The sequence below is a fragment of the Scyliorhinus canicula genome, chromosome 1 (genome assembly GCF_902713615.1).
Source record: "Scyliorhinus canicula chromosome 1, sScyCan1.1, whole genome shotgun sequence".
NCBI lineage: Eukaryota > Metazoa > Chordata > Chondrichthyes > Carcharhiniformes > Scyliorhinidae > Scyliorhinus > Scyliorhinus canicula.
Genome location: NC_052146.1, coordinates 303,522,628 through 303,543,985, shown reverse-complemented (window position 1 = coordinate 303,543,985; position 21,358 = coordinate 303,522,628). Strand labels below are relative to the sequence as shown.

Here is a 21,358-nt window from a genome sequence, read left to right as displayed (position 1 = left end):
ATTCCGGCGCCTGTCCGGGGAGGCTGGTACGGGAATTGAACCGTGCTGCTGGCCTGCTTGGTCTGCTTTATAAGCCAGCGATTTAGCCTTGTGAGCTAAACCAGCCCCGGTTTAAAGGCTTAAATGTTTTATTTTAACTCCAACATACTAAGCCAATCTTGTGAGAGATCAAAACTGTTAGAGGCGCTACCTCCAGTGTCTGTTCCTGGTAGTTGAAGATATTTATTTCCAGAACAAGTTGCTCGCCTCTGGTTATTGAATACGGGAGGTTCAGTTCCAGGAAGAAAGACTTGAAAACCTCCAGCTGTTAAATCAAAAAGAACAAAGTAGTGTTAACATAGACACAGGAACACAGATCACTGAAGTGGCGATGAAACACACAGTTAAAGGCACCTCTCAAGTAATGTACAGTTAACATGTGGCGTGAACGTTTCACTGCGTCAATGAGTGGAGAATCCTTCCAGTCTCACTCTGTTAGTGGAGATAAATATCAGGGGCGGGATTCTCCGACCCCCCACCGGGTCGGAGAATCGCCCGGGGGCGGGGTCAATCCCACCCCCCGGCGTGTCCCGAATTCTCCGCCACCCGAGATTCGGCGGGGGCGGGAATCGCACTGCGCCGGTTGGCGGGCCCCCCGCGGCGATTCTCCGGCCCGCGATGGGCCGAAGTCCCGCCGCTGACAGGTCTCTCCCGCCGGCGGGAATCAAAACACCTACCTGACTGGCGGGATTGGCGGCACGGGCGAGTGCCGGGGTCCTGGGGGGGCGCGGGGCGATTTGACCACGGTGGCCTGGCCCGCGATCGGGGCCCACCGATCGGTGGGCGGCCCTGTGCTGTGGGGGCACTCTTTTTCTTCCGCACAGATAGTGACCCAAGCCGGGAATTGAACCCGGGACCCTGGCGATGTGAAGCAACAGTGCTACCCACTGAGCTACCATGCCAACCATGAAAGGACATAAGATTTAGATTTAGATTTATTGTCATGTGTACAGAGGTACGGTGGAAAGTATTATTCTGTGTACAATCCAGACAGATCGTCCATACATGAAAAAACATAGGACATACGATAAATACACAATGTAAATACATAGACATAAACATTGGGTGAAACATACAGAGTGTAGTACTACTCAGTAGAGAAGATGTCTGGAGAGATCAGTTCAGTCCATAAGAGGATCATTCAGGAGTCTGGTAACAGTGGGGAAGAAGCTGTTTTTGAATCTCTTAGTGCGTGTTCTCAGACTTTTGCATCTCCTGCCCGATAAACAAGGTTGGAAGAGAGAATAACTTGGGTGGGAAGGGTCTTTGATTATGCTGCCCGCTTTCGCAAGGCAATGGGAGGTGTAGATAGAGTCAATGGATGGGAGGCAGCTTCACGTGATGGATTGGGCTGTGTTCACGACTCTCTGTAGTTTCTTACGGTCTTGGGCTGAGCAATTGCCATTCCAGGCAGTGATGCAGCCCGATAGGATGCTTTCGATAGTGCATCTGTAAAAATTGGTAAGAGTCAATGTAGGCATGTCAAATTTCCTTAGTTTCCTGAGGAAGTATATATCGGTACTGTTGTGCTTTCTAGGTGGACCAGGACAGATTATTGATGACGTGCACACTTATGAATTTGGAGCTGTTAACCATCTCCACCTCAGCACCATTGATGCTGACAGGGGTGTGTACGATACTTCGCTTCCTGAAGTTGATGACCAGCTCCTTAGTTTTGTTGACGTTGAGGGAGAGATTATTGTTGTTACACCACACCACTAGGTTCTCTACCTCCCTCCTATACTCTGGCTCATCGTTGTTTGAGATCCAACCCGCTACGGTTGTGTCATCAGCAAACGTGTAGATGGACTTGGAGCCAAATTGTGCCACGCAGTCGTGTGTGTATACAGTGTTTAGTAGGGGACTAAGTAAGCAACCCTGTGGGGCCCCAGTATTGAGGAGGAGGTGTTGTTCTTCATTCTTACTGATTGTGGCCTGTGGGTCAGAAAATCAAGGATCCAGTTGCAGAGGAAGGAGCCAAGTCCTAGGTTTTGGAGCTTTGATATGAGTTTGGCTGGGATTGTGGTGTTGAAGGTGGAGCTGTAGTCAATGAATAGGAATCTGACATAGGAGTCTTTGTTGTTGAGATGCTCCAGGGATGAGTGTAGGGCCAGGGAGATGGCGTCTGCTGTGGACCGGTTGTGGCAGTATGCAAATTGCAGTGGACCTAGGCATTCTGGGAGTATGGCTATGATGGGTCTCATGGCTGACCTCTCGAAGCACTTCATAATGATCAATGTCAAGGTCACTGGATGGTGGTTGTTGAGGCACGTTGCCTCGTTCTTCTTCGGCACCGCTATGATGGTGGTCTTCTTGAAGCCGGTGGGACCCTCGGAATGGAGTAGGGAGAGGTTGAAGATGTCTGCGAACACATCCATCAGTTGTTCCGTGCAGAATCTCAGTGCACAGCCAGGGACTCCATCAGGACCCATTGCCTTCCGAGGGTTCAATTTAAAGAAGGCCGATCTGATTTCTGAGGCTGTGATAGTGGATATGGGTGTGTCCGGGGCTGTCGGGGCGTGTTGGCTTTCTGCTCACAGCGAGCATTGAGATAATTGGTGAGGGGTACGCGGTTGGCGGAGATTCTACGCAGAAGGAGGAGATTACACCCAAGTAAAACTAAGAAACAATTTGAAGGCAAACAAGAACCACGAGAAATGTCTCCTTTTGACACTCTACCCAGCATGCAATTTGAACAGCCAAGATATTGTGATTTATTTTTCTGCCTTTTGTTGTGGAACGGGAATGAAAGTCTGTACGTGTTACAAATAAACACATGTGTATGGAATGCCTGATATTTTCCTCCAGATCCTTTTCTCTGGAGCCATCTTGTGGATATGTTTGAATTTCGCACCCTGCCCTTCAATGAGAAACTAAACATAGAAAATAGCCCCTCGATCTAATTCCATCATTCATTGAGATCTAGGACCTAACTCCGTATACCTATTTTTGCCCATTAGCTCTCAATATCTTTAGTTAGCAAAGGACGGTCAACATTGCAATTAAATTTAACAACTGATCTTGCATCAAGTTATTTTTTTTTTAATTTAGATTACCCAATTATTTTTTCCAATTAAGGGGCAATTTAGCATGGCCAATCCACCTACTCTGCACATTTTTTGGGTTGTGGGGGCGAACCCCACGCAGACACGGGGGGGGAGAACGTGCAAACTCCACACGGACAGTGACCCAGAGCCGGGATTCGAACCTGGGACCTCAGCGCCGTGAGGCAGCTGTGCTAACCACTAGGCCACCGTGCTGCCCTATCTTGCATCAAGTTATGTTGAGAGATGAGGAGTTTGAAACTTTTACAGCTTTTAAAGCAGTGATGGACAACCCAGGCTGGTGAGTGGGCCTCACGAGTGACCCTCCTTCACGTCAGTGGACCGCAGGATTGAAATCGGGCTTCTTCACTCCCCATGTCCCCATGAATAAGATTAAATACATTTAATATATCACAGAATGAGAATCGCAGCAAAATACAGTCATGAAAATGCCGCTCGGCCCATCGAGTCAGCACCACCACATGAAAGGCACCTGGTCTGCCATTCCTAATTCTATTTGCCAACACTTGGCCCATCGCTTCGAATGTTAAGACGTGCCAAGTGCTCATCCAGATAATTTTTAAAGGGTGTGTGGCAACCCGCCTCTACCACCCTCCCAGGCAGTGTATTCCAGACCATCACTACCCTCTGAGCAAAACATATTTTCCTCCAATCAACCCTGAACCTCCCACCCTTCACCTTCAACCTGTGTCCCCTCATAACCGACCCTCCAACTGAGGTGAACAGCTGCTCCCTATCCACCCTGTCCATGCCCCTCATAATCCTGTACCCCTCGATCAGGTCACCCCTCAGCCTTCCCTGCTCCAGTGAAAACAACCCAAGTGTGGTGATATAACCACTGTAGATACGCGTACTTGCAGTAGGGGGATGTATGGGTGTACCTGTAATACAGGTTCCTCCGGTAAGCCCCTGCCGGCTAGCTCCGCCCACAGGGAGCTTGTGTATAAATAGGCGTGTGAGTCACTGAGATCCTATTCTACAGCTGCCGCCTGAGGAATAGCATCACACAGCAATAAAGCCTCGATTGTACGTGCCTCGGGTCTTTGTGAGCAATTGTTAGCGCCACACCAAGCCTATCCAACCTCGCTTCATAACTTAAATGTTCCATCCTGGGGAACGTGCCTCTGCACCCACTCCAGCGTAATCACATCCTTCCTTTAACATGCCGACCGGGAACTGCACATACTATTCCAGCTGTGGCCTCACCAAAGTTCTGTGCAGCTCCATCATAACTCCCTTGCTTTTATAATCTATGTCATGATTGATGAAGCTCGTGCCCCACATCCCTTTTTCACCACCCTATTAACCTGCTCCTGTGCCTTCAGAGGTCTATTTCCAAACACGCCAAGGTCTCTTTGACTGTACCTGAGCAGGAATAGTGGCCACTTGAAGCCCTTGACTCTTGGATATGGCGAAAGCACTGGCGACCCAGGTGGTGAGGGAATCTGGGACTGTTCTCTGCAAGGTAACTGTTGAGCTTGAACTAAACAAAAGAAAATAACATTAGAATGATGATCATAAAGTGTGACTTGCCTATGGAAAGAATTAACAAACAACATCAAACTGATACAGCAATGCTCTCGGGGCGTCCTAATACAAAGGAACTGGGAGATTAGGAACAGGAGGAGGCCATCCAGCCCCTTGAACCTGATCGACCATTCAGCTAGATCATGGCTGGCTTGCACCTCAATCCTACTTCCTTCATTTTTCCTTGGCACTGTCACCCATAAGAAGCAACCAGATCTCAGTCTTAAAAGGATGGATTTGCATCTTAGAGGTGAGTAGCTGGACTCAGGAATGTTCCTGATTTGGCACCCCCACCTTCGGAAATAGTGGCCCAAATATTGTGATTTGTGTTGCAGGGGAGTGCAGGCATGTGTGACACGTCACCCCTGGATGCAGATTGGAGGTGGCTGCAGAGGCCATGGGCACCAAGGCGGGTTGGCTAAGAGGCCTGCCTCAGTTCCCTGGAACTTTGTCCCTGTGGTTTTGTTAAACACAAATCCCTCCAGCCCTCACCCCTCACATCCGATCGCTTCCCCAGCCCATTCCACTTTCCATGCCAGTTCATGCCTCGCCACCCACCCACAATCATACCCTCCAGGCCAATCCATGCCCTGACCCGATGATAAACCGGCCCAAAAGCTCCAATTGTCCCAGAATCCATTGCTTCCTATAGGGAAGGCGTTCCAAACTTCTATCCTTTGAGTGAAAAAGTGCTTTCTGCTTTTGTTCCTGACTCGGCCAAACCTGTGGTCTCTATCAGCTCGACAGACAAGGGCAGCGGCTGAATGGGAACACCACCATCTACAAGCTCCCCACCAAACCACTCACCATCTTGACTTGGGCATACATCCGTCACCATCAGTGAGTCAAAACCCCTGGCCTGACAGCATTATGGGGTTACCCCAACTGTTCATTTTCCCTTAAAGCGCTCCCCGTGTTAGCGATTTTCCCCAGCCTCTGTATAAAGACATTTCTCTTAAATTACCCATTGGATTTATTAGTGAAGACCTTATATTCATGATCCCTGCTTTTGGATTCCAGCACAAGCGGAAATATCTCATTTATGTTTATCCTATCTGATCTCTCAGTCCACACTGGTATCATCCATGTAAATTATTTGTGCTTCTATATCTGGAGAATGAACTGAATACTTTTCTTGGATACTGCTGTATCTGCTAGACTGGTTTCCGGAGACAAATGTCAACAGGTTTTTCCCTGTGTCTGGACCTTGCTGAAAACTATCATTGATACCTGCACCACACCCCTCCAGCCTACACCGGAAATACATCATTATTGGGTTAAATTCCAGGAACTCCCAAACACCATCATACAAGCATTAAAAAAATTAATTTACAGGGTGTGGGCATCGCTGGTTAGTGTTTTGTTATGCTCTTGACGTAGCATAAGCTTCTTCCATGATGTGCACTCTGACAAAGGAAGGTTCAGACTTGGAGATAGCTTTAACACATTTATTAAACTGTTAACGCTTCTCCTACTTGGATTCGACTCTCCTGTTAGTCCTGCTATAGCTACTCAGACTGACGAACCAGTCTGCTACAATCCAGGTGGTGGGTGTGACGTGTTTCAAATCAACCCTGTCTGTACTTACTAAGTGTCTCCACTGGAAAGAGGAAGATCATGTGTGCTGTGTCCATATATATGGGTTGGTGTAATGCCCTCCTGTGGTAGTGTCACCTCTGTGTGCGTCTTGAATGGCCATTGGCCATGTCCTATCTTACGGACCTATTGGTTGAATGTCTGTGTGTCATGTCTCTGGTGCTCCCTCTAGTGTCTAGCTAGTCTATGTGTATTTACAGTAACCCCTTGTGTATTTACAGTGATGCATATCACCACAGTTATCCAGCATTTATTGCCCATTCCTAGTTACCCTTGAGAAGGTGGTGGTGATCCACCTTCTTGAACCACTCCATGTGCTGTAGGTACACCCACAATGCTGTTAGGGAGTGAGTTCCAGGATTTTGATCCAGCAATAGTGAAGGAAAAGCGATATATTTCCAACTCAGGATAGTAAGTGACTTGGAGGGGAACCTCCAGGTAATGGTGTCCTGCTGCCTTGTCTCTCTCGATGGTAGTAGTCATGTATTTTGAAGTTGTTGTCGAAGGAACCTTGGTGAGTTGCTGCAGTGCATCTTGTAGATGCCACACACGGCTGCCACTGTGCACTGTGGTAGAGGGAGTGGATGTTGAAGGTGGTGGATGGGGTGCCAATCAAGCAAGGCTGCTTTGTCCTGGATGGTGCCAAGCTTCTTGAGTGTTAGAACATAGAACAGTACAGCACAGAACCGGCCCTTCGGCCCTCGATGTTGTGCCGAACAATGATCACCCTACTTAAACCCACGTAACCCGTATACCCATAACCCAACAATCCCCCCATTAACCTTACACTACGGGCAATTTAGCATGGCCAATCCACCTAACCCGCACATCTTTGGACTGTGGGAGGAAACCGGAGCACCCGGAGGAAACCCACGCACACACAGGGAGGACGTGCAGACTCCACACAGACAGTGACCCAGCCGGGAATCGAACCTGGGACCCTGGAGCTGTGAAGCATTGATGCTAACCACCATGCTACCGTGAGGCCCCTCCACTGTTGTTGGAGCTGCACTCATCCAGGCAAGTGGAGAGTATTCCATCACACTCCTGAGTTGTGCCTTGTAGATAGTGGACAGGCTTGCCACAGGATTCCTTGCCTCGGACCTGCTCTGGTAGCCACAGCATTTATACAGTTGGTCCAGTTCAGTTTCTAGTCAATGGTAAACCCAGAATGTTGATTCAACAATGGTAATGACATTGATTGTCATGGGGCATTGATTATATTCTCTCTTGTTGGAGATGATCATTGCCTGGCACTGGTGTGGCATGAATGTTGCTTTCCATTCATCAGCTCAAGCCTAAATGTTGTCCAGGTCTTGTTGCAAATAGACATAGATTGCTTCATTATCTGAGGAGGCATCAACGATGCTGACCATTCTGCAGACATCAAGAAACATCCCCACTTCTGACCTTGTGATTAATGAAAGGTCATTGATGAAGCAGTTGAAAGTGGTTTAGCCAAGCACCACCCTGAGGAACTGCTGCAGTGATGTCCCAGGACTGAGGTGATTGGGCTGGTTTAGCACGGTCTGCTAAACAGCTGGCTTGTAATGCAGAACAATGCCAGCAGTGCGGGTTCAATTCCTGTACCGGCCTCCCCGAATAGGCACTGGAATGTGGCGACTAGGGGCTATTCACAGTAACTTCAGAAGCCTATTTGTGACAATAAGCGATTATTGTTATTATTATGATTAACCTCCAACAACTACAGCCATCTTACTTTGTGCTAAATATAACGATGTCCAGTGGAGATTCACCCTCATAATTCCCGTGAGCTTTAATTTTGCTCAAACCTTTTGACGCCAAACCTGGTCAAATGCTGCCTTGATGTCAAGGGCAGTGAGTCTCACCTCACCTCACTTCTTGAGTTCAACTCTTTTGTCCTTGCTTGGACCAAGACTGTCTAGTTCCTCGTGTCAAGTAACAAGGCTATCATGCTCAGTTCTGCTCTTGGAATTCCTACCCGGTCAACATGTCCAACCACATCCAGGTCTCTGGGAAATACGTTCTGACTCTCTGCTTCTCTTCTGCCTTATCCGAAAGGCTCGTGGTCTTAAACGCTATGCCGTCCTCAATAGCTATGCTGTCTGTGAAGGGTAGATTCACTAGGTTAGCCTCAGGTTAATGTCACACTTACATTTCATTCAGCAGCTGAGGACAAGGTGAGATTGAAATGCAACAAAATACGCACTCACTGAATATTGTTTGAGTCGGTCAAATCTAGGTGGAACTTTCCACGAGTTCTTTTCCAAATCATATAAAACACAAAACTAAATTATCATCAAGGAGGAATTGTGTGAAACAAGGAAGTTGTGTTCAGCTGATGTCAACCATAGTTCTCTCCGAACCTCCTAACACATGGGCAAAATTACAGAAATGCCTGTAATAAAGAGCAAGCCCAGAATTCTCTGCCTGTTGGGATTGTAGTTTCCCACTGACAGCGCAGCCCCATCCATGGGTTTCCCAGTGACGTGGGATGGCTGCGATGGGAGATCCCATTGACACGTGGCAGGGAGAGAGAAACCGGCTGCCAGCGAATGGCGCGCCACCGAGTGGGGGGGGGGGGGAGGGCGAAGAATCAAGCCCCTAATCTTCAGCCTCTCTTTAGAAGCTGAGGATTCTGTTCTTGGACGAAGGAGATATTTATGCAACTCAGTCACATTTCTTAGGCAACCAGGAAGGTTTAGTATCCACTCCTTGGCTAGACTGTTCAAATGAAAAAAGGTATTGGCTGTTAAAATTGGTGACAATGTTAAATAGATACATTTATCAGGACCGTAACAAGGGGTATTAAATATCACAAACTACGTCTTATTAAATTAATTGTACAAACATTATTTATTACGCAATTGATGAGGACCAAACTCTTCACGAGAATTGCTGTTAAAATGATGTATCGCCTTTATAAAATGCAAATATGAAGAATTAACCACAGTCCAGGTCAGAAAATGAAAATAAAAAATGGTACGCAGGTGTTGGGGAAGCAGGGGAGCTGCAGAAGGACTTGGACAGGCTAGGAGAGTGGGCAAAGAAGTGGCAGATGGAATAAAATGTGGAAAAGTGAAAGGTTATGCACTTTGGTGGGAAGAATAGAGGTATAGACTATTTTCAAAATGCGGAAAGGTTCAGGAAATCTGAAACACAAAGGTCCTTAGAAATCCGAGTTCAGGATTCTCTTCAGGCTAACGTACAGGTTCAGTCAGCAGTTAGGAAGGCAAATGCAATGTTAGCATTCATGTCGAGAGGGCTAGAATACAAGAGCAGGGAAGTACTTCTGAGGCTATATAAGGCTCTGGTCAGACTCCATTTGGAGTATTGTGAGCAATTTTGGGCCCCGTATCTAAGGAAGGATGTGCTGGCCTTGGAACGGGTCCAGAGGAGGTTCACAAGAATGATCCCTGGAATTAAGGTCTTGTCATATGAGGAATGGTTGAGGACTCTGGGTCTGTACTCGTTGGAGTTCAGAAGGATGAGGGGGGATCTTATTGAAACTTACAGGATATGTAAGGCCTGGATAGAGTGGACGTGGAGAGGATGTTTCCACATGTAGGAAAAACCAGAACCCGAGGACACAATCTCAGACTAAAGGAATGATCGTTTAAAACTGAGATGAGGAGGAATTGCTTCAGGTGGTGAATCTGTGGAACTCTTTGCTGCAGAAGGCTGTGGAGGCCAAATCACTGAGTGTCTTTAAGACAGAGATAGATATGTTCTTAATTAATAAAGGGATCTGGGGTTATGGGGAGAAGGCAGGAGAATGGGGATGAGAAACATATCAGCGATGATTGAATGGCGGAGAGGACTCGATGGGCCGAATGGCCTCATTCTTCTCCTATATCTTATGGTCTGAGCGTTTGCTACCTTTAAGCACAGCTGCCAGTGATGGAGTGAAGGAAATCAGGGGATTCACACAAGGCCACAGAGGAACACAGAAATCGCTCAGAGGGCGTGTATTTTCTTTCCGGTGATATTTATTTGGCAAAGTATAAAGCAGCTGTGTGCAGAATAGCACACATTTGGGCATCTTTGATAATACTTTCAAGGGAAACTCCATTTCCCCACAAACTGAGTTTTCTTAGAAATGTTTATACTTACAGACCGGCTTCCTGTATGGAATATAAGCATCTGTTAACACGATTAAACCATTGTCCTATCAATGAAAGGCCAGAAAACATTTCAATTAGCATTTTATAGTTGTGAATTTTGTAATCATCAAGTGCAGGAACATGCATTTGGGGGGAATAGAGTAACATAATAAAATTTCACAGGCCTCCTCCAACATTTCTACACTCTCCCATGATCCTTTGTGCCCTTGCTGCCCTCACCACCCTTACCCTCTCTCACTTCATCCCCACTATCCTTATACCCTCCAGAACCTCCTCTCCCTCACCTCCCTCTCCCCAAACCCTCACCTCATCCATCCCATTCTCTGCCCACCCTCACCACACCTTCTCCACTCCCTCCCTTCATTCTCCCCACATCCTTCGCACTCTCCACAACCTCCCCGTACCTTCTCCACTTTCCCCACACCCGAACCACCCTCCTCACATCCTCCCTGCCTTATTCTGAGCCCTCCCTCACCCCACCCCAGCCCACAGTCCTCTCAATTCCCCTCTCTGTGTCCCTCTGCACCCTCCCCATACACCTCCTTACCTGAAATACGTCGACGTAGGGGTGATACCATCCATTAATAGGCTTGTTGTATTTAGCTGCATCTTTTAACTCTTGAATAACCTGCAATTCAAAGGGAAAAAAGCAGCATTATCGTCATAGCCCCTTACTCAGTGAAGAATGAACTAATGTTGCATCTTCTGTCTCTGCAGCTGCTCTTCGTAAGCCATACTCCATCTGGCCACTAGGAGGTGCACAACAGCCTTTAACCACATTCTCTGATGTTCTGACCCCTTCTACAAAGGAGGATCCCATGCTCAAAGATCAGCTGACTGAGTCTCAACTTTGTCTGTTGCTCATCTTCTGTTTTGCCGCCTATAATTTTACCAAACAACATACATCTCCCCCAGTCTTCCCGTTTTGGATTTCCACAGGGACTGTTCCCTCCGTGATACCCTGGTCCATTCTCCTGTCACCCTCACACCCCAGCCGTACCTCTGGATTAATTCAGTCTAAGTGCAGGAGATGCAACACCTTCTTCTCCTCTCTTCACAGTGTCTAAGACCCCAAACACACCTTCCAAGTGAAACGTAAATTTAGGTGTTCTTCCTTTAAGTTAGTGTTCTGTATTCCCTGCTCACGACATGGTCTCCTCTACACTTTGGAGATCAAACTTGGTGACCTCTTTGGGAACATCTCCGCTCAGTCCGCAAGCGTGACCCTGAGTTTCCGGTATTACGATCACAGCTGATGTGACCTCTGGACAAGTGAGATCCCAGGGTGGAAATCAGCACGATGGATCGATCCTAACTTTTATTTTATCTTTAGAAATGTGGAGGGTAGATACTGAACAGAGTCACAGGAGTCTGCTTAAGAACTTTTAACAAAAGAATGAAACAATTATTAAACAAGATATTACGCTACCCCTTCACCCACAACTATACCATTAGAGACATATACAGACTCATAAGGATGATGCACAATCAATGGACATGAAACGTAGGTGAAGTCCGAAATGAAAGGCTTTAATCAGCAAGAAGTGAGCCCAGCAGCAGACGTACAGAAATGGCCTGGCTGCTGGGGAACACGGGTTCTTATACCCCGCCTCATAGGCGGAGCTACCTTCCTCTTGGCCAATAGGAACACAGAGAACACGATACTTGGGCCAATGGGTAGCGAGCCCTCTGCACCAATGGCAGCTCACACTCCTAGGTACCGTAATACCCCTAGTCATACTACTACATTCACCCCTTGTTGAGAAAGGAACTGGGGGGGGGGGGGGGGGGGGGGCATGTACGGGGGATGCGGACATGGAGAAGGGGGGGTGTCCTGTGCGAGTGGGTAAGAGACTGGTAGTATGACTAGTGATGTTGGATCGTACATCTCCAACAGTGGCTGCCCACTGGCCCGAAAACTATGTACAGGGTCGAGTCAGAGCATAGTAACTATATACAGGTTTGAGAGGAAAAAAACGAGAGAACAAGCAAGAAAGGGTCCATCAACAGTTCACATAGACTCGATCAGCCGATTGGGGGCCTTGGACGTCTGTGCGACCTGCGGAGCTTCGCTGGAGATGTTGGAGTTGCGGGCATCCATGATCTCCGGGAGTGATGATCCGGTCCTTGTGGCTGCGTCCGTACCCCTAGTCGGACCTGGCGAGGGCCGGGCCGGGGGAGGGGCGTCCGGTCCTCTCGGCAGCGCGTGTAAGGGTGTCGGCGGGCCAGGGAGGGGAGCGCCTGCTGGGAGTAGTTGCAGTTGGGGGGTGGTTGGGGGGGCTGGCACCGGCAGCAATGGTGGGGATCCGGCGGGTGCTAGGTCCCATAGGAAGACCGTGTCCTGTCGGCCGTCGGGATACTCCACATACGCATACTGCGGGTTTGCGTGGAGCAGCTGGACCCTCTCGACCAACGGGTCCGACTTGTGTACCCGCACGTGTTTCCGGAGCAGGATGGGCCCGGGGGTAGCCAGCCAGTTCGGGAGCGCGGTCCCTGAGGAAGACTTCCTGGGAAAAACAAGAAAGCATTCGTGAGGCGTTTGATTAGTGGATGTGCAAAGTCGTGACCGGATTGAGTGGAGGGCGTCTGGGAGAACCTCTTGCCAGCGGGAGACTGGGAGATTTCTGGACCGTAGGGCCAGCAGGACGGTCTTCCAGACCATCCCGTTCTCCCTCTCGACCTGCCCGTTACCCGGGGGTTGTAACTGGTCGTCCTGCTGGAGGCGATGCCCCTGCTGAGCAGGAATTGACGCAGTTAGTCACTAATAAAGGAGGACTCCCTATCGCTGTGAATGTACGGGGGGAATCCGAACAGGGAGAAAATGGTGTGAAGGGCTTTAATGATGGTGAGTGTGGTCATGTCAGGGCAGGGGATGGCGAATGGGAAGTGGGAGTACTCGTCAATCACGTTGAGGAAGTACGTGTTGCGGTTGTTGGAGGGGAGGGGACCTTTGAAGTCCATGCTGAGGCGTTCAAAGGGGCAGGAAGCTTTAATCAGATTCGCTTGTTCAGGGCGGTAGAAGTGCGGCTTGCACTCCGCGCAGATGTGGCAATCCCTAGAAACTGTCCTGACCTCCTCGATGGAGTAGGGCAGGTTGCGGGTCTTTACAAAGTGAAAAAAGCGGGTGACCCCCAGGTGGCAGAGGTCCGCGTGGAGAGTTCGGCGGCGGTCCACTTGTGTGTTGGCACAGGTGCCGCGGGACAGGGCATCGGGAGGGTCATTTAGCTTCCCGGGACGATACAAGATGTTGTAGTTGTAGGTGGACAATTCGATCCTCCACCGCAAGATCTTATCGTTCTTTATCTTGCCCCTCTGTGCGTTGTCGAAAATGAAGGCCACTGACTGTTGGTCTGTGAGGAGGGTGAACCTCCTGCCGGCCATATAGTGCCTCCAGTGTCGCACAGCTTCTACTATGGCCTGTACTTCCTTCTCGACCGAGGAGTGGCGGATTTCGGAAGCGTGGAGGGTACGGGAGAAGAAGGCCACGGGTCTGCCCGCTTGGTTGAGGGTGGCTGTCAGAGCTACATCGGGTGCGTTGCTCTCAACGTGGAAGGGGAGGGACTCGTCGATAGCTCGCATCATGGCCTTTGAGTAAAATCTTTGTGGTCGCTGTGGAGAGGGTACGGGGCCGAGACTGATCCAGTGTGACTGAAGCGAGTCGTGGCAGATAGTCGGAGTCTTCATCAGGCAGGGAGTAGTCACCCGCGGGGTCCTCGGAGCCGATCCAAGATGGCGGCACCTGTCAGCCGCACGTGATGGGGGGTGGACAAAATGGCGACGCTCGTTTCCTGCACGTGGAGTCGGAGGTCGCACATGGCATTGGGGCGTAAAATGGTGGCGCCCGGAGATCGCACGTGGTGTTGGGGGATGGGGGCAGCGAGGTCCGCGGGCCGCACGGAGCCCCTGAAGAGAGCGAGGGGGGAGGCCCACAGTCGCTGCTTGGGACCACAAGAACCGCCTTTGCCTGGCAAACGGCCACAAAGTGGCCTTTCTTCCCGCAGCCCTTGCAGGTTGCGGAACGGGCCAGGCAGCGCTGACGGGGGTGCTTCGCCTGGCCGCAGAAATAGCAATGGGGCCCCGCTGGTTTTTCGGGGCACCCTGCAATGCAGGCCTGGGGGGGGTCCAAGTCCGTGGGGGAGAGAGAGGAGGGGTTCCATGCTGCCCAGGCGGCCGTCGTGTGTTCGGGAGCGTACGAGCGTGCGTTTCGGTTCGCAACGTCTAGGGAGGAGGCGAGGGCCTGTGCCTCCGTGAGGCTTAAAGTTTCTCTCTCCAACAGTCTTTGGTGGATTTGTGAGGACTGCATGTCTGCAACGAAGGCGTCTCGAATTAGGAGTTCAGTATGCTCAGCAGCAGACACCTGTGGGCAGCCGCAGTTCCTTCCCAGCACGAGGAGAGCACGGTAAAAATCGTCCAGTGATTCACCAGGTATCTGCTGCCTTGTGCCTAGTAAGTGCCGAGTGTAGACTTGGTTTACCAGCCGTATGAAATGTCTTTTGAGCAAGTCCATAGCCGCGTCATAGTCTGTCATGTCCTCTATGAGCGTGCATATGGCAGTGCCGATGCACGAGTGGAGGATGTGCAGTTTCTGCTCCTTCGTCGGGACATTTTCCGCCGTTCTAAGGTAACTGTTGAAGCAAGCCAGCCAGTGCTTAAATGCGGCTGTTGCATTCGCTGCATGGGGGCTGAGTCGAAGACACGCTGGCTTGATGCGGAGCTCCATCCTTTAATAATCTTGCTGATTAAATTGATGCACAATCAATGGACACGAAACGTAGGTGAAGTCCGAAACGAAAGGCTTTAATCAGCAAGAAGTGAGCCCAGCAGCAGACGTAAAGAAATGGCCTGGCTGCAGGGGAACACGGGTTCTTATACCCCGCCTCGTAAGCGGAGCTACCTTCTTGGCCAATACGAATACAGAGAACACAATAATTGGGCCAATGGGTAGCAAGCCCTCTGCACCAATGGCAGCTCACACTCCCAGGTACTGTAATACCTAGTCATACTACCACAAAGAATGACACAAGTTACAAAAGCTATGTTATTCTCTAGTGCTCACAGTTAAGTACACAGTCCCTGTAAATTAATAAGTGGTCTGTGGTCAGACACATCACACTCTGAAACCATGGGTGGGATCTTCCACACACACCAGCAATATGTTTCACAGCAACAGAAGTGGCCTGCCATTGGCTGGCAGCAGGATCTTCTGGTCCTGCTGCTGCCAATGGGGTTTCCCATTGCATGCACCTGTCACTGCTGGAACATGCCATGCGTGGGAAAGGCTGGAAAATTCGAGCCTAAGTAACAGTTGCTACCCAAAACAACTTCTACAGATTTCTCATTAATTCTCCCTGATGCTTAAGTAGTGTACTCTTTCCAAGTGCCGGTGCAGATTCCACGGGCTGAATGGCCTCCATCTGCACTGTAAATTCTAAGAATCTAAACTCACTTGACACTCACTGTTACCTTCACTTTTGAATAATTCATCTAAGGTAGAGGCATATATTGCTCCCTTAACCTTAGAGCATAATGACCAACTGAACTTCAAACTGTCTTTTGTTCCTCTGAGGCCTCTCTGTTGCTCAGCAAAAACCCTGTTCTTTAAACACTGTGTTTGTTTTGGCATCATAAAACCACAGTAAAATGCAGGCATGTTTTAATGCGGATATACAAACAAACAGCACATGCAAACACAAATATGAATTACCGAAAACCCTATCTATTTCCTAACAGCTGTTGTCTGTCATTTTAATTTTTCACTTTGCTTTCGCCCTGACCTTGCTGTCCTTGACCTGCTGCAGTGTTTCAGTGAAGCTCAATGCAAGCTTGAGGAACAGTACCTGGGGCGGGATTCTCCGACTCCCCGCCGGGTCAGAGAATCGCCGGGGGCTAGCGTCAATCCCTCCCCCGCCGTGTCCCGAATTCTCCGGCACTGGAGATTCGGTGGGGGCGGGAATCACTCTGCGCTGGTCAGCGACCCCCCCCCCCCCCCGGTGCTTCTCCGGCCCGCGATGAGCCGAAGTCCCGCCGCTGTCATTCTGTTTCCGCCGGCGTCGATCAAACTACCTACCTTACCGGCGGGAGCAGGCGGCGCGGGCGGGCTCCGGGGTCCTGGGGAGGGCGCGGGGCAATCTGGCCCCGGGCGGTGCCCCCACGGTGGCCTGGCCCGTGATCGGGGCCCACCGATCGGCGGGCGGGCCTGTGCCGTGGGGGCACTCTTTTCCTTCAGCCTTCACCATAGTCTTCACCATGGCGGAGGCAGAAGTGACCCCCTCAGCAGCCGCTGACGCTCCGGCGCACGCGCGGACTTCCGCCGGCCGGCAAAGTCCCTTTGGCCCCGGCTGGCGTGGCGCCAATGGCCTTCCACGCCAGCCGGCGGAGCGCTAACCACTCCGGCGCGGGCCTAGCCGTCAATGTTAGGGCTTGGCCCCTAAAGGTTCACGCCACTCCATCATGCCGGGACCCCCCACCCCACCGGGTAGGGGAGAATCCCGGCCCTCATCTTTTGACTAGCCTCTCCACAGCCTTCTAGACCCAACAGTGACCCCAATAACTTTTGATCACAACCCCTACCTCCATCTTATTCTATATGTTTTTTTAATCCCTTCATTTTTTGTTTATAAATTTAGAGTACTCAATTCATTTTTTCCAATTAAGAGACAATTTAGCGTGGCCAGTCCACCTAGCCTGCACATTTTTGGGTTCTGGGGCGAAACCCACACAAACACAGGGCAAAGGTGCAAACTCCGCACAGACGGTGACCCAGAGCCAGGATCGAACCTGGGGCCTCAGCGCCGTGAGGCAGCAGGGCTAACCACTGCGCCACTGTGCTGCCCTGAGGCAGCAGTTCTAACCCACTGTGCCACCGTGCTGCCCTGTTTTTTATCCCTTCATGTTGCACTCAGATGGCTGTTGTTTAGCCATTCCTGCCTCACTTGGACACAACGTTTGTTTCTTTACTATACCCATTCTCTTTCACTGTTGAATCGTGAATTTATGTGTTATTTAATTTCCGCTGCCCTCCACCCTATTGCAGACTTCTCTTTTTATTCCTCCTACCCCCTCTCCTTTCACTGACTTCAAATCTTTGACCTTTCTATCTTTCTTTAGTATTTATAAATTACTTTGCTGTGTCTTAATTTCTTTCATCACTCAAAGATCATTTGTATAATGTAGCCTACTGAGTGACCTTGGCTGCTTTCAGTCCATGTCACCTATCAGTGACAAGAATAATGGACCCATCAGCCTCTCGTTTTTTTTATAAATTTAGAATACCCAATTCTTTTTTCCAATTAAGGGGCAATTTATGGCTGCTCCACCATTCACTTAGCTCAGGCCAGATCTGTATCAAAACTCCATTTATCCAACTTAATTCTGGCAATGCATAATAGAAAAGCTTTCAATCTCAAGTGTGGCAAATTTCATTTAGCTCCCCATCCACAGCAGCTCTCTGTGGACGGAGGGAGGGGTGGGTGGGGTGGCAAGTGTCCCAGTGATCTTCAACGTTGCAGGGCCAAATCCCTGGAACTCCCTCCCTAACAGCACTGTGGGTGCACCTACACCACAGGAACGGCAGCAGCTCAAGAAGGCAGCTCACCACCACCTTCTCAAGGACAATTAGGGTTGGGTAAAAAATGCTAGCCTAGCTAGCGAAGCCCACATCCTGTGAAAGAATGAAGAAAAACTTCCCTCTGTGTGAAGAAGTGCTTCCTCACATAACCCCTGAATGGCGAAGCTCTGATATTAAGATTTTAAAACATTTTTGTTTGTGTGCCATACCTTGTAGTTTCTTAGCATTTTTACAGGTGCAATGTTTGCTTCACTTGTGATACCAAATTGTATTAACCTTCGACAATATGCCTTCAAAAGACATCTCGACAAATACATGGATTGGGTGAGTATAGAGGGATACGGCTCTGGGAAGCGCTGAGGGTTTTGGCCAAGGGTGGGATCATGACTGGTACAGGCTTGGAGGGCCGAAGGGCCTGTTCCTGTGCTGTATTGCTCTTTGTTCTTTGTAATACCTGTCAACTGCCTGTTGTTTTGCACTTATTGATGTGGAAAGTTTGTGCAGATATAGATGCGATCAAGATACATTTGTATACAACCGCCAGCCGTAGTTTTGTGGTTTCTATGGAAAGCGAATCCTAAGAACATTGAAAAAAAATCCCATCTAACAAAAAAGGAAATGGGACTTATTCTGAAAACCCTGACCTGTAACTTGAAACATCTCATCATTTCCTGTTTCAGATAAATTGACTGTTGAAAGGCTAATAGTTATTGCTAAGTTATTGCTCAGCCTCTGCCAAATATTTGTAGGACACAGTGATCAGGTTTCTCAAAGTTATTTTAATCAGCGCTTACCATCTCCTCTGTGAGGTCATTCCCTCCCTCGAGCAGTTGAACACTCTTGTCCACCACTAAGAGCCCAATAAACGATTGTTCTTCACTAGTGGAGACACGGAGAGAGACATTATCGGCTGGCTTGACTTGATCCTCGCTCCAGGACAATGAGACCTGCACCAATCAAGATAATTGTTACATTTCCATTTGCATTTACGCACCACCTTTAATGTAATGTGTCTCAAGGTATGAGAAGTCTTTTAGTTATTTAATGTAATGAAATGCTCGAAAGACAACTGAGATGGCCGAGGCATATTTCAAGAATGGGAACAATTGGAATATCTTTCAGGGTCAGGTCCAACAGAGGGATGGGGAACACAAAGCCGGAAAAGTGCTGCTCAGACAAAGTCTAAGAATTGACTTGTCCAAGGAAGGAATACAGACAACCACAGTGACTGTGGTGATATGCATCACTGTAAATACACAAGGGGTTAATGTAAATACACGTAGACTAGATAGACACTAGAGGGAGCACCAGAGACATGACACACAGACATTCAACCAATAGGTCAGTAAGATAGGACATGACCAATGGGCATTCAAGATACACAAAGAGGTGACACTACCACAGGAGGGCATTACACCAACCCATATAAAAGGACACAGCACACATGATCTTCCTTTTATCAGTGGAGACTCTCAGTGAGTACACAGGGTTGATTTGAAACACATTACACCCACCACGTGGATTGTAGCAGACTGGTTCGTCAGTCTGAGTAGCTACAGCAGGATTAACAGGAGAATAGAATCCAAGTAGGAGAGTTGTTAACAGTTTAATAAATGTGTTAAAGCTATCTCCAAGTCTGAACCTTCCTTTGTCAGAGTGCACATCAAGGAAGCAGCTTATGCTACGTCTAGAGCATAACAAAATAGTGACCATGTTAATTCAGAATTGACCAATAGTGGAATTCCTGCAGAAGGAACTCTGAACTCTGCATTTCTGTAACTGTCCCGCTCCCACAAATAAGTTTAGGCAGAAATGAATTCTCTCACCTTGTTTCCAAAGATGCCTTCCACATTCAGCATCAAAGCATCACTGACAATCTGACCATCTTCTGCAATGTAGTAGACAAGGAGGCTGGCTGAAGGTGCCCAAGAACGTTCCGGCGTCAGTTTGATTGTGGTGAGGTGACTTTTTCCAGTGAATACCACTTGTCCCCTTGATACAACCTGAGGGAGCAGGCAGGAAAAGGACAGGTAACTGGATATACTCCCAATGTGCTCCAGTCTCACGCTGACAACTGTTTATCCATATTCCACCAATTAACACCTCATAAAAATATTTTAGAATTCAGCACTAAACAAATGGTGTCTACGGAACTCTTCTCGGAGCTCCAGTCTTCTGGCAATAAATCCATCAGGAAATGAATAGAACAGGGAACAAAGCAATGCAGTATTGGGGAACTGCCTCAAGGGGAGAATTGCCAACTACCTCATTTCCAAAGCTAACATTGGTGGAGGAGCCAGTCTGCGTGGTTGGGGTGGGGTGGATTTGAGACTTCAACAACAACTTGCATTTATATAGCATGTTAACATAAAAATAATGGGGAATTATAGGCTCCCAAGCCCCTTGGTAGTTCAAGGTTTGAGTATGTTCCTTTTGTTTGCAGAGAACTGGTCCCAGCATCTGAATGTATGTCACCTCAAGCCAGTATAAATGAGCCACATTATTTGCTCAACAGATTATATGAAATTGGTTGCTGATGTAACTATTAGCGCACTCAGAATTGTTCAGCACGTGCAGAATTGCAGTAGACATTGGGCTGGGTTCTCCATTGGCCGGATCATCCGTTTCGCCAGAGGCGCACTCACGCCCGTGGATTTCACAACAATGTGGAGGTGCCGACAATAGAAACCTCATTGGCCAGCTGGCGGGACGGAGAATCCCGCTGCCGGTGAAGGCACGCCGCGCCCGAAAATGGGTCTGGCGGGACGGAGAATCCCATCCATTGTGTTTTGGGTTTTGCAAACGTAGTCTGGTTGAGTACAATCTGTATTCTGCCAATTACAAAGGTTGTCTAACCTCCCCTTTTCAACCAACTTCACCAAATACAGATTAACCAGGGATTCACCACATTGTTTTCTGTGTTTGTCCACATTAACACCATTTGTTGACTATTGTAATCTCTCTCAGAAGTGAGGGGCGAAATTCTCCGCACTCATGACGGTGCGGAGAATAGCGGGGGTCGTAAATTTTTACAGCCACGCTAGTCTGACGCCCTCCCGCTATTCTTCCCACCCCCCACGCCCGCCTCCCGACACGAATCGCTGCCGCCGTTTTTTTACAGTGAGCAGCGATTCTCAGCTGGCCGATGGGCCGAAGTCCAAGCCCTTTACGGCCGTTTTTACGAACGGCAAACACACCTGGTCTGGCCGTTCGTAAAAACGGCCGTAAAGTTCGGATCTTGGCAACCATGGCACCGATTGGCACGGCAGTACCACGGCCGTGCCAAGGGTGCCATGGGCCCGCGATCGATGGGCACCGATCGCGGGCAGCGGGTCCGATTCCCGCGCACTCTTTGTCCTTCCGCCGCCCCGCTGTATCCATTCGCGGGGCGGCTGAGGGGCATCCCGGCCCGCGCATGCGCGGGTTTCGTGCAAATGCGCGATGATGTCATCCGCGCA

The 21,358-nt window shown here is 49.2% G+C and overlaps 1 protein-coding gene across 1 annotated transcript in view; it reads right to left on the bottom strand.

The window, feature by feature from the left end:
* Positions 1-21,358, bottom strand: part of cd109 (CD109 molecule) — a 141,673-nt gene that overhangs the window by 75,805 nt on the left and 44,510 nt on the right. The window contains exons 14-20 of the mRNA XM_038816851.1: positions 19,727-19,903; positions 18,695-18,847; positions 10,881-10,961; positions 10,323-10,377; positions 8,191-8,314; positions 4,470-4,587; positions 191-304 (exon numbers count right to left, since the gene is read on the bottom strand). Of these exons, the coding sequence (XP_038672779.1) occupies positions 191-304; positions 4,470-4,587; positions 8,191-8,314; positions 10,323-10,377; positions 10,881-10,961; positions 18,695-18,847; positions 19,727-19,903 (822 nt within the window). The remainder of the gene's footprint in view (positions 1-190; positions 305-4,469; positions 4,588-8,190; positions 8,315-10,322; positions 10,378-10,880; positions 10,962-18,694; positions 18,848-19,726; positions 19,904-21,358) is intronic.